At 48.8% G+C, this 13,272-nt stretch overlaps 1 protein-coding gene across 4 annotated transcripts in view; it reads left to right on the top strand.

Moving 5' to 3' along the window:
• The window catches only part of ELAPOR1 (endosome-lysosome associated apoptosis and autophagy regulator 1), an 88,041-nt gene that overhangs the window by 68,422 nt on the left and 6,347 nt on the right, over window positions 1–13,272 (top strand). For all 4 annotated transcript variants that reach the window (XM_071217211.1, XM_004448967.4, XM_004448966.4 and 1 more), the window contains 8 exons: window positions 1,977–2,065; window positions 5,144–5,321; window positions 6,046–6,174; window positions 6,533–6,623; window positions 8,216–8,321; window positions 8,575–8,712; window positions 9,455–9,718; window positions 11,275–11,448. In XM_071217211.1, coding sequence (XP_071073312.1) covers window positions 1,977–2,065; window positions 5,144–5,321; window positions 6,046–6,174; window positions 6,533–6,623; window positions 8,216–8,321; window positions 8,575–8,712; window positions 9,455–9,718; window positions 11,275–11,448 — 1,169 coding nt within the window. The remainder of the gene's footprint in view (window positions 1–1,976; window positions 2,066–5,143; window positions 5,322–6,045; window positions 6,175–6,532; window positions 6,624–8,215; window positions 8,322–8,574; window positions 8,713–9,454; window positions 9,719–11,274; window positions 11,449–13,272) is intronic.

Genomic DNA, 13,272 nt, shown 5'->3' with positions numbered 1-13,272 from the left:
TTTGCTTGGAGCTAATCCTACCCTTTTACTCCCTCATCTAACATCTAGGCCCATCCTCCAAACTTGCCTAGTCCCCACTTACGCGCCTCCAAGAAACCGGAGCTAGGAAAGTGAGGTCTGTTTCAGCCTTTGGGTTAATTATTTATTAAAATCACCTTAACAGTTGTCGTTGTGTAAACAGCTGGACCATTTTCGCTGAAACCCACAGCTAGGATGTCAGGTTGAACAAATATTTGATAAGCAGAAAAAGGTCCTTGTGCGGAATGCTTTTTTTTTCTTTTACCTTGTAGCTTGCAGGTTGCTAGACGCATTATATGCGATCCTGGGAATTGGCACACTTTCAGCATCTCCCTCCAAATCGCCCCTGGTCAAATCAGTCAAAAGCAGGAGTCCCCGGATCCCTCTGGGCTGAATTGGGCGTTCTGCCTGTTTACCAAGTAAATGAGCTGCGGAGATACCAGCTGTCCCTGAGCCCTTAGTTCCCTCTTTCGCAGGCTAACAAGACTGGAACAGAAGAGGCGTGGAAATGTGCTGTTGAGGGAACTCCCCAAAAAGCTGTAATTAGAAAGTTCTCTGATCCAGGAACTTGTTTGGTTCCTTAGGAAGAAGAAGGGATCAGCTGAGAAATAAGTCCCACAGACCCCGATAGTAATAGTTACCACCATTTAGTGAGTACCTGCCTTCAATGTGTTAGGCATGTACTAACTCCACCTTGGAGCTTTTACTATTCCTGCTCCACAGATGAGAGGGCTGAGGCTCAGAGAGGTTAAGTAACTTACCTAAAGTGGCACAGCTACTAAATGACGAAGTGGAGTTTGAACCCAGTTCTGTCTGACTTAAAATCTTATTCCACCATACCATACCATTATTAAATGTTTGTCTGCAGGTGGCCCAAAAGTGATATTAGAAGTAGTGGTGGCAGCAGTAGTCATATTGTACTGTGCATTCTAAAAAGCCATGGTTTTTATTCTGGGATAAGTGAACACTTTTAAATCTTATTTGCATGAATTTTCTGAATAGAGGAAGCAACCCTTTAATCAAACTCTCAAAAGGGTTTGTAATTCAAAATAGGTGGAATCCTTTGCTTTAAAAAGGGATGTATTGAAAAAGTTTCTGCTCCCCAGGGGCTCACAGGGTTAAAGCAGAACTAACATTGGCATGCTCTTAATATTTTTCAAATACAGGTCAAGGTTAAATATAGTGCTGAGATACATTTGGGTTGGGGAAAGTGGAAAGAGGCTTAAGTGGAGTTGGAGAAAATTATCAACTTGTGCAGGGTGGTTGCCTGGAGAAGAGGAAATTTCAGATGTAGAAGGCATCCATTCTGGGCATATATTAAGAGAAAATTCAGAGAAAAGATTGAAATAAGATTATGAAAGCAATACCCCACTTTCAACTCTTCAGGAGGAGAGAAACCCCACCTACAGTCAGGAATTCCAAGGCACCTGGAAGAGAGCAGGTTCCAGGGATCTCTGGCTGGTGGTTACCCTGCAAGGAGCTCTTCCCAGCCACATCCCTTCCTTACTTCGAGGCCAATTCTTTAATCAGTCCACTTCTGCACAACCTGCCCCACCCTGTGGGGCCAGTGATCTTCCACCAGCACCTGCAAGAAGCAAAGGGCAGGGCTCCAAGGCCTGGAAATGGAACTCAAGACGCTAGTGAATTGGGAGCAGAGGTGGCTCAAGCCACTGGGCACTTCCGTCCCACAGGGGGGGTCCTGAACTTGGTTCCTGGTGCGTCCTAAAAGGAAGGTGAGCGCACAATGAACAGACACAGAGAGCAGACAGCTAGTGCAAACAACAAGAGGAGGCAGATAAATAAATTTTTAAAAAAAGATGCTATTGAATGGCAAAGGGAAGTGTGGGTGCACAGGACTTTATATTTTCAGTAAAATCTGGGTGCCGATATACCCCAGGGGTGAGTGGCCAAGAGGCTGTGCTTGACTTCAAATATTTTTTCTTGCTTTTGCAATTTAGAAGAAGGATCTGCCACCTGCAAAGTACGTCCAGCCTGCACAGACAAAGATTACTTCTACACACACACAGCCTGTGATGCCAACGGAGAGGTGGGTAGCATGGCCTTTGCCCTGCATAGATGCTGACTCCCACTTCCTCCCCCCATCTTGGGCTTTATTACACTTTGGAGACCCTGAGATCAGTGCATCTGGCACCAAATAAAATATCACCAGGCCCCGCAAAGCCTCCAGAGCTGATGGAGAGGCCAAACAAGGTGGCCTCCCTCACTTTGAAGGCACAAGCTGCTTATGCTGCATTTGTTTCACTCCTTAGTCACATAAGCTCTGTTTGAAAGAAGCATTTCATTTTCTTCTGCTGGGTTTCTTCCATTTGCTTGACCTCTCCACGTGCGCCGATTTCCTTATGGCACTCATCAGACTTGTCTTCTCGGTGCTGCTTTTGTGAGTTTATGGTAAGGGGAATTGATTCCCACTTCCGGCTCCCTGGAGAGTGGCCTGATTCATTCATTCTCTGCTGTCTCTGTCTGCCCCAGGCTTTCAGTGAAACGCTCTCCTTTGTAGTCTGGGGAGGTCAACAAGCACTTTATTTTTTTTTGCACCAGGCGTAGTGCTCACTGCTGGGGATTCAGAGCCAGCTAAGGCAGACCTCTGCCCTCAGGGAATGCATAGTCTTGCAAGGGAGGGTAGAGAGAGGAGAAACAAGGCCTCGAGGGAGGGGCGGGCAGGGGCGGGCAGGGGCGTCAAGCCTAGGGGGTCCACTGATCATTTCATCAGTCAGTCAGTCAGCAAACGTTTATTGGGCACCTACAGCACCTATGGGGCATTGTGCTAAGCCGTGAGCACACGCCAGCTAACCATCCCGGGGCCTGTCTAGCTCTTAGAAGCTTAATTCCCGATGGGGAGGGAAGGGAGCAGGAGACCACGGAGAGGGAAGAAGTGCTAGGAAGAAAACACCAAACAGGATCAGGGACTAGAGCAGGGCTTCTTCACCTTTTTTGTTCCATGGACCCCTTTGCCAATCAGGTGAAATGAATACTACTGTACTTTATTTATTACGCACATCCATAAGCCAAGGAAATGCTAGAGTAGAGGTCAGAGAAAATAAAGATAATACGTTAATTTTTTTCAAGTCACACTCACGGAACCCCTGGGTCCGTGGACTCCTGGACTAGAGGCTATTTTAGACAGGGTAGAGGAGGCAGCATTTGATCCGAGGCCTGAGGGAGCTGAGGGAGGAGCCCCCGCGGCAGGAGTGTGCCTGGGGAGGGACCCCGGATGTGCTCTAGGGCACAGGCGGAAGAATCTGTGTTCGGTTAGAGATTTTGGATGAACTGTCTTAAGTTCCTCCTCTCCAGGGAGATAGAATTAAAAGTTGGGACATCTGCATTCAGCACTAAGTGCAAGGCTTGGCCGCAATGATGTGCGTATTGGCTGGCTGGCTGAATCTTCCCTCTGCCGGGTTAGCATGGGATAAAGTCTGGTCCAGAATGGTGATTATCTTTCCTAGACATTTCTTTTCCTTTCCCTCATATTGAATGCACCTTCCCCAGCTGCCAAGCCAGGCTGGCTATGTCTCTCATCATGTGTCCCTTAGACTCAGCTCTGTAGTGCCTGGTGTCCTATATAGCCTGATAAAAAATTATTTTCATTTAATTTTCTCGGCCTCAGTTGACCTATTGATAGGATGAGGGCCACTAATCCTGCTCCTCTTCTCCCCAGTCACCTGGAGCTGAACACGGGTCTCGGGCTCCCCCGCCGGCTCTGCCAGGCCCTCGCTGTGAGCCTGGGTGTCTGTCCTCGCCTGACCACCCTGGAGACCTTTAGATGCTGTCTGATCCCAGCCAGAGCTTCCTCTTGAGGCAGGGCCGCAGCGTGACTTGAGGGAAGAGAGTGAGGCAGACTTCTAGGGAGTGTGCGTGGCGTCTCCTGCTCTGTGCAGCATGTGGGCTCTGCTCAGTGTTGCGAGTTCGGTTGGTCTCCTAAACTGTATATTCAGAAATCAAGGGGTACACTCAGGCTGTTCCCATGGCTGCCTTGTACTCTCATGTGGACTTCGCTGGGCCCTGGTGGTTTCTCAGGGACCAGGATGGCCCACCCATTGGGATGCCGAAGGTGCTGCTCCAAGGGACGGCCCATGTCAGCCCTCCTTCTCCAGGAGACTCACAGGAGACGAGTGGGGGGAAGGTTGGAGCACGAGCTTGGGGCAGGGAGAAGTGAGGTGAGCAGAGCGAGGAGGAGCCAGTCTTCACCATCGGTGAAGGCTGCATGGGCCAAGCGCCACCACTGGTTAAGACCTGGTTCTTTCTAGTTGCATTACTCCTCTGTGTTCTCACGTGCAGGATATGCTGCACAGTAGCTTTTCTCTGTCACCTCAGTGTCATCCACAAGAGCCCCTTTTTGACTCTGGCTTGATCTAAGAGCTACACAGGAACCCTGACTCCCAGGTGCCCCCTCCTGGCCATCCCTTCTTCCGTACCTGCTGCTTCCATCAGAAGGGGCGATGGCCCGCGAGAGTGACAGGTCGCTGCCCTGATGGCCAACCCTGCCTCATGTCCTGATGCTCCCAGATAACGCGGTGCTCACAGTCCCACGTGGCTGCTTATGCGATTGTTTCATTGCTCGAGGGGGAGCCCCTTGAGGGCAGCGGCCATGCCGAATTCATCCCTGAGTCCTCAGGTCTGGCACAGAGCCGTCCGAGGCTTTCTATAAACGTTTTCTGAATAAGTGACAGAGCAAAGAACACAATACTTGGAAGACAAATTGGAACATCTTCAGCCACCCCCTCTTTCCCCAGAGGTTACGTAAGCCACCTCCACTCCACGCTTTTTTGTATTCTGGGATGTTCACCAGCTGCTTTTTTCTGTGAGGTTGGTAATGATAAGATTCCACATTGGAACCAGAGCTTTCTCTGTTAGTTCCTCCATTACCCCTGACACCTGTCCTATTAGGTATATCCCTCTTCATCCAGTCAACATTTGCTCAACAGATGTTTACTGAGCATGACATAGGAATACCTGTGACCCAAATAAAATTCCCTTCCCTGGCAGAGTTCTCACTCCAGTCAGAATCTCCCCCCCACACACATACACACACATCCTCCAGTTCGATGATTCCTAAGGATGCGACAAGTACCACAGCGTTTGAGCCATGCGTAATTCCTTTCTGCAGACACAGCTCATGTACAAGTGGGCCGAGCCGAAGATCTGTGGCGAGGACCTGGAGGGGGCGGTGACGCTGCCCGCCTCTGGCGTGAAGACCCACTGCCCACCCTGCAACCCAGGCTTCTTCAAAACCAACAGCAGCACCTGCGAGCCCTGCCCCTATGGCTCGTACTCCAACGGCTCCGGTAACCCCCTCTCCTGCCTGTCCCCGGCATCCCGGGAATGCCGTCATCCACGTGGGCGGCCGCGTGGGCGCTCGGAGCGGCCAGCTGAGCGCGGCCTCAGCCCCTCTGGGGAGGCAGTGAGGACCAGGCGGCCTCCGAGGACTGAGTTCAGGAGAAGAGAGGTCAGGGGCTGGCCCCTAGAGTCGGTCAGGCAGACTTGAGAACCGCCTGCCTCCCCCTTTCCAACGGTGACTGCGACTCAGGCCCCAGGGGCCCAGTCCTCACCCCAGAGGCTTCGGGCACGGAGATGCCAGCTAAAAGGTTTGGGCGGGGAGGGCTGGGATAGCCAGCTTGACACAACTGGGACCTGTAACCCATGCTGCAAAAAAGTTAGGGGGATGTGTGTACCTACTTACGTGAATGCATTTATATGATAACATTGTGGGGAATAATATGAATTACCTGTAGCAGGCTAAAAGATGCATTTAAGTTTTGAAATGATCATTTTGGTGGCCAAATAGGATGGTTGGATTATTGGAGCAAAGGGTCAGTCTTTACGCCTTGAGTCTGCTAAATACATTTGGTCAGGTGTCTTTGAGTCAACTTGCTCTCAGTTTGCACAGCAGGCCCAGCAGCCCTCTTACCTGGATGCCCGCGACCATTGCCACTCGACCCTGTGGCAGCAGCTGCTGTCAGGGCTGCTGCGGCCTTCCTGCTGAATGCATGGATCTTGTGGTTGCCCCAGATTGCGCCCATTGCCCAGCGGGGACGGAGCCTGCCCTGGGATTCGAATACAAATGGTGGAACATGCTGCCCACGAACATGGAAACGACCGTTCTCAGTGGGATCAACTTTGAGTACAAAGGCATGGCAGGTAATTGCCCCTGCCCTCCCCACCGACTGCTGACTCCCAGGGGCCCTTCCAACCTCATCACTTCCTTTTTCTTCATAATAGCGATGCCTGAGAAAAACCAGCTAATAGTGTCGTGCATTCCTTTGAAAGCCCCATCCCTCCTGAACAGCTATTCTGCCAAAAAACCAGAGCCAGAACCTGTGTGCACACACTCCCAAGGTCCTGCTGTGGGGGCTTCAGCGTCCTCAACCAAAGCAGCAGCAGAAGTGACGTGGCGTTTGTTCCACAGTGGTTCTGGATGCCTCGGGGGTGGTACCATCGCCACCTTCCTGAGCGCCATCTGGATGCGCAATTCCAACTCTTCCGTCTCCTTTTCCAGGCTGGGAGGTGGCTGGAGACCACGTTTATACAGCGGTTGGAGCCTCAGACAATGATTTCATGATTCTTACCCTGGTTCTACCAGGGTTCAGGTGAGGAATACAAAACCAAGAGGAGACCCTGGTCAACGTGGCCACAGCCAAACTGTAAAACGGTCGGCACTTGGCTGTTGTAGAGAAGGCTTCTGGAGTTAAACTTCGTTTTATTTTATGTGTATCAGTTCAGAACCAAAGAGAGCACAGCGATGGGCTGACAAAGTTATACCCTAAATCCCAAGACAGCTTCTTGGTTGCTGCCCCTCTGATTTATCTGCTGCACTCTCATTCCACCTAGCCTCCCCCATCAGTTGGTCACATCTACCCAAATTCTTCATCCTCTCAGCATCAGACAAGATGAAACTTTTAAAAATAGGGTTATAAGTACCTAAAGACAGTTTATTTTTATTTGGGGCAAGAAGATTAGGAGCAGTTGTCCTATTTTTTTTTTTCCATATCCCAAGAAGTTCTAGGACAACAAGCAGTTTGTTTACCTTAAACAAACAAACAAACAACTACCAGCAGGGTGGGATGGTGAAAGAGCACTGACTAGAAACCAGGGCACTTGAACTTTACCATTTGCTGGGTTTGTGAACTTGGGAAAGTCACTTTGCCTCTATAGGCTTCAGGCTCCTCATTTGTTAAATGAGGGGTTGGACAGTATGATTTAAGACTAACTTGGGCTGAGCTGATTCTTCCACCTGTCAGCTAGCACAACTCTAGAGGAGTTGGGAAATGGATGTCTGCAGAATACAGGCAAATGGCTGAAGTCAAAAGAAAAGTCGTAAGTAGATTTCCAAAACCAACATGAACTCTTCTGCCCGCTGTGCTTTCAAGATGAGGGGGAACCAGTGCCTGGGTTTCCTTATTGTCAGTGGGTCTTCTCCATTCCCTCCTTCACGCTCCCTCTTTTTATCCCTGGCCGGTGCTCAGCTCGTGCTAGCAGCCCAAAAGGCATTAGGTTCCCTTTCCTTAACCCACATTACCCAGAGCTGAGATACAGCCTGTTTTTTGCAAGAGGACTGACCTTTTTTTTTTTAATATTCCAAAAAGTTCTTTTCAGTTTGCAAATCTGCTTACCATGGGAAAATGTTTCCCCTCCCCCCTCCTTTGCTCTCTCTTTCCCAAAAGTAGGATCTGCCTGAGAACTTTGCTGGAAATTTCTGTTCATTCAAACTAAGCCAAGGGCTGGCAATCCTGGAGAGTGCGCTGCTAAGGAAATGTAGGCAGTTTACACCCTATGATATGGTGCTTCTCAAACTTTAATGTGCCTATGAATCACCTGGGAATTGTATCTAAATGCAAGAGGTCTGGGGAGAGGCCTGGGGTTCCACATTTCTAGTTAGCTCCCAGTGATGTGCTGGCCCGGGGACCACCGTCTGGGTCTAGAGGTGATAACAGCATTTTACAAAGCACTCTCACGCGTGTTGCACCTTGGGATCTCACCACGATGACGACGAGAGTCGGATGCTAAAGATATTACCATCTCCCCTCTCCAGCTGAGAAATGTGGAGGTCAAGGTCACATAGCTAGGGCAGCAGAGTTAGACTTAATCCATGCTCATTCCTCAAGACCCTGCGCCCCTGCTGGGGCTCTTCAGTAAGCATCGCCTGGCCTTTGGAGCTGACTTTTAACTTCTGCCCCCACAGACCTCCACAGTCTGTGATGGCAGACACAGAAAATAAAGAGGTGGCCAGGATCACGTTTGTCTTTGAGACGATCTGTTCTGTGAACTGCGAGCTCTACTTCATGGTGGTAAGTTCCTTTCTCTGCCTGCTGTGGGGCTCCCGGGGACTCTGGGAGAGTCGGCGCCATCTGCCGCGCTGGTGCTTCAACGTCCCTGACCCCCCCTGCCTGTAGTGATTGCGCAGAGGAGGGACCATTGGGAATTAACAGTTCAACACGGGCCTGGCCAACCGTGATCGCCCCTGGGACGGCGGCGGTGTGGGCCCCTTCTCCCCTGCAGCCGGCCTGCCTTCCTTCCTTCACTCGGCTGTCCTGGGCTCAGGGCATAAATTCTAGGACCAACACCCCCGTGGAGACGTGGAAAGGCTCCAAAGGCAAACAGTCCTACACCTACATCATCGAGAAGAACTCTACCATGAGCTTCACCTGGGCCTTCCAGAGGACCACGTTCCATGAGACAGTAAGCTCCTCCCCTTGGGGAGCGCCTCGGCCCCTAAGAGCACTCCTCCCATTAGCTGAAGTGTGCGTTTGAGGTCCAGAATCTAAGGGTGGAAAGGACCTTAGGGAGTCAAGCAGAGAACTGCCTGATCCAGCCCCTGGAGAACCCTCCAGCCTTGTCCACATGGTTCCAGAGAGGATGACACCGTAAGCTTCTTAAATGACCTGTCCCTTTTTAGCAGCCCCCACCCTGAGCGTATCTGTGGTGCCGGACCAGTTCACCCTGTTGCAGCCCTATGGTTGTTTGGAATAATCATAACCCTGGTTTTATTTTCTTAAAGTAATATGAGCCCATGGCAGAAAACTAAGAAAATACAAATAAGCACCAAGAAATAATAAAATGACCCAAACTTCTACCACCCAGTTGGCATCTGGAGTATCTCCCATAAGTCTTTATTTCTCTACAAGTGCAATTAACAAGGAAAAGACTTGCTTTTTTTCGTATGATATATCTACTGAATATTTCCCCCCCGGCATTTAATGTTCTTATACATCATTTATAATGGTTCAGTCTTGTTTTAAAATTATACAAAATGCACATAAAGAGCTACTGTTGAATGAATAGAAAGAGCAGAATGCTTCTAAGATTTTTCTCAAGGATCATAGGGTGAAAAAAATGAAGAAGTATTTGCTCTTTGCAGAGGACTGCATTGTTGTGCGGCCCCAGGCCCCTGCCCTCTGCCCTCTTGTCTCCTTGTTTCTAGGGCAGAAAGTACACCAGTGACGTTGCCAAGATCTACTCCATCAACGTCACCAATGTCGTGGGCGGAGTGGCCTCCTACTGCCGTCCCTGTGCCCTGGAAGCCTCCGACGTGGGCTCGTCCTGCACCTCTTGTCCCGCCGGCTACTACATTGACCGAGACTCGGGAGCCTGCCACTCCTGCCCCCCTAACACAGTCCTGAAAGCCCACCAGCCTTACGGCGCCCAGGCCTGCGTGCCCTGCGGCCCGGGCACCAAGAGCAACAAGGTGCCGGGAAGATGCCTCCTGGACTGGGTGCCTCTGGCTGGGGCTCCTCCGGGGGGCGAGGGCCTGGGTGGGGTCTCAAGGCGCTGGTGACCTAGCACCCCCCCTGGCATACTCCCACCCGGGCTGTGGCTGTGGATAGTGAGCTCTCAGCTGTGGACATGCCACTTCCCGGGTCCGGGCCTCCCGGCCTGCACAAGTTTCATCTTGAGGAGATGGGTAAGGGAGATCTGGAACCATCTGCTCCGGAAGGCTGTTTGGAATCTGTGGGGAACCACAGAACCCAAGGGGAAGGAGCAGTGAGGCCTGTGGCTCGAATTCAGCCTAGTCCAGTCCAGCCTGATGCGTTGGACATGGGTCTTTGCCCGCTTTTCTTTGGGAAGGTCACCCACCCTTTGCTGGGACATAATGGTTAGTTGACTTTGCTGTCTTCTATCCCAGTGGTTGCTCACCTTTACAGGTATAAAGATCCCCTTCTAAAGTGGAGTGTGTGTGTGTAAGTGTTGTTGCCCTAGTGACTTTCTGCATTGAAGGAAGTACATTTGACTTAAATCTCTCATTTTCCATAATGCTTTTAAATGACTTTGTCTTTCACTGTTGACAACCACAATGAGATACATTTGAACGCCATTATTTCTACAGTCCAAAAACGATGCTCAGTTCAGCTAGCAATAAATGCCACAATTCTGCAGACCCTTGGGGACCTCTTTGGGGTACGCTGGACTTTTGCTTCTACCTTCCCTCTGGAGCGCCCTCTGCTGCCAGGGGAGGGAATAGCAGCTGTGTAAGGCTGCTGCCGAATAGGGCCCCACAGCGGAGCGAGAAATGAGCTTGTGGGAAATTAAGCCACGTTTGGGGCTCAGTTTCTTACAGAGACCCTGGGAACGAGAAAGCAGGCTTCAATGAGTTTTAAATAGGAAGTCAGGGCTTGAAGATTCTCTTTGGCTGTCCTGGACACCCTTCTTCTCTTAGTGCTTCATTGTCCTCTGCTTGAAAGTAAGAAGGGTTACCTCGTGCCACGAGAGGATTCTGTAACAGAGGCATAGGGGCATTATGTGTGCCTGTTGTTATCAAGGCTCTAGAATATGACTGAGCTGCCCATTGTAAAACAGTAGGTTTGGGTTTGTACATCATATATGTGCAAAATAATTGCATGGTAAGATGTACATTTTTTTTTTTTTTTTTTTGGTACCGGGGCCAGGGATTGAACCCGGGACCTCCTACGTGGGAAGCTGGCATTTGACCACTGAGCCACATCTGCTCCACTGAGTTGGTTTTTTCATTTGTTTGTTTGTTGTTGTTTTGTTTTGTCTTTTTTTTAGGAGGCACCAGAGACCGAACCCAGGACCTCCCATGTAGGAAGCAGGTGCTCAACCCATTGAGCCACAATCTGCTTCCTGATCATTTCTTTTAATGCCACCCCCAATTCTTCCTTTTTTCATCTTTTTCATCCCATTTGGGCTGGGTCAGGCTGGGGAAAATAACCGATACTCTCCACCACTGCTGCCCAAGGCTCTGTGGGACCAGCAGCGATCTAATAATCCCTTTTTCTCCCTCAGATCCACTCTCTCTGCTACAACGACTGCTCCTTCTCAGTCAGCAGTCAAACCAGGACTTTCGACTACAACTTCTCGGCTTTGGCAAACCCTGTCTCTCTGGCTGGAGGGCCAAGCTTCACTTCCAAAGGGTTGAAATATTTCCATCACTTCACCCTCAGTCTCTGTGGAAACCAGGTAAGGCGTGCAAGTGTTGTCAGTGTGAGGATTCAGAGGGGTTGTGCGAGGCTGAGAGGCGGAGATGGCCCAGAAGGAAAGCTGGGAAAAAGCCTTTGGGCAGCAGAGGCCCTGGGAGGTCAGAAGGGATTTTCCTTTTGTTTTTTAAATGATGATTATTTTCCATGAGGACTTTCCCCCCTAAAATTAGATCACTTGGACTATAAACATTTAGGAAAATAAATGTTTAAATAAGGTGTTCATATATTCTTACCTGGCCTTTATTCCCTCAAAATGTGTAGATAAAACCAGACAGGAGGAAGATTTTTTTTTTTTTACAAAGGCAGTCTTCAGTAATCAAGCACTTGTCACTTGTTTTCTAGAAACTAGATCAAATAAACTGCTCTTCCTTCACCCACATGTATCTTTGTTGACAGTGCAAAGAAAGACTTCACTAAGATGAGGAAAGAACCTTTATGTCAGCCATTTCATGCTGACACAAACATTTTGGAGCCAAAATTCAGAGACAGAAATGTAAATGTATATAGAAACGTAAAGGATAATCACACCACTACTGCGCTTGAGCAAATGACAAAACCAGCCACAGTTGGCAGTTGGAAAATTAGTTTCAAATGTTCCACAATAAGGGGCATTTCCTCTGGGACTCTGTGGTGGTACAGCCTTTGCCCCTCACAGCTCCAACCCACCTTCAACTCGTGCAGATAAATGGCTTTGTGTTTATACAGAGAATATGTCAAAAAATAAGTAACCAATGAAAGATTAGGGCGTTGTCTCTACCTTGTTCTTAGAAGTGTTTGAAGAGGTTAGAGAGAAGCCTCAGAAGTGGCAGTTAGTGATAACTCCAAAAATGAGACTGATTAAAGCAAGCCCCATGTAGCAGAAGTTTTATTCAGTAAGTTGGGAGAGAGGTAGAGATAGGGAGTTTGGGGGAAGTTGTGTCTTTTTTTCTTTGCTTGTATTCTTTTCAGAAATGCTCACTGTCCACTATCACACCATAGAGCTGCAATTCAAAGACTAAAATAATTTTTTTTTAATGTAAAGGTTTCCTTCTGTACTCCTGTTCTTTATCTGCTTCTTTAAACCTAGAAAAAAACTGAGACACCAGATTTTGGCAGCTTACATAGCTCCATTTGTAATAAAAATCTGTAACAATGAAAATTTCATGTTCTAGATACTTAGTTCATGTAAATGTAAAATTATCAAACAGATGATTTTATATTAACAGATCAAGTTATGTATTGATATTCCATAAATTTGACATTTTTGAAGTGGCATTATCTCAAAGTCCCTCCTATTATGAAAGTTCAAGGAAGAATGAACATCCATTTCGTTTATTCAGTGGAATTCACTCATTGGAAGAATGAATTCCGTTTCATTGTCTTCCAGAGTTCTATACAGTGAGGGCTGCACACCAGATAAGCACAGTCTTCTCTGGATCCATGTTTGTGAAAAGTAGAGTAGATTTTAATTGTCCTAAGACAAGGCAGGGAGGGGGCTGGTCATAAGGACTGTTTTAACCCCTGGGAGTCCCCCCTGGAAAGTACTTTAGAGACTGGCATGGATGGAACCACAGCTACAAGGAACAAACAGAGAAGGACATGAACCAGAACAGCCATCAAAGTAAATGTCTCTGCTTTCTGGGATCAGTTATTTCAGTGTCTGCTTAGAAAAATGGATTAGGGGATGGAAGGGCCCTTAGCCGGTGGGCTGGTAGCTTAGATCTCCAAACCAGGAAACTACAAGGAAACGAAAAGACCGGACACCCCTGGGCCAGCGTTCCAGAGAGGAGGACACCTAGACCTCATTTGTAGCTTTTGTGTCTGT

The sequence above is a fragment of the Dasypus novemcinctus genome, chromosome 9, assembly GCF_030445035.2.
Source record: "Dasypus novemcinctus isolate mDasNov1 chromosome 9, mDasNov1.1.hap2, whole genome shotgun sequence".
Taxonomy (NCBI): Eukaryota; Metazoa; Chordata; class Mammalia; order Cingulata; family Dasypodidae; genus Dasypus; species Dasypus novemcinctus.
This window is presented reverse-complemented; position numbering and strand designations above follow the sequence as displayed.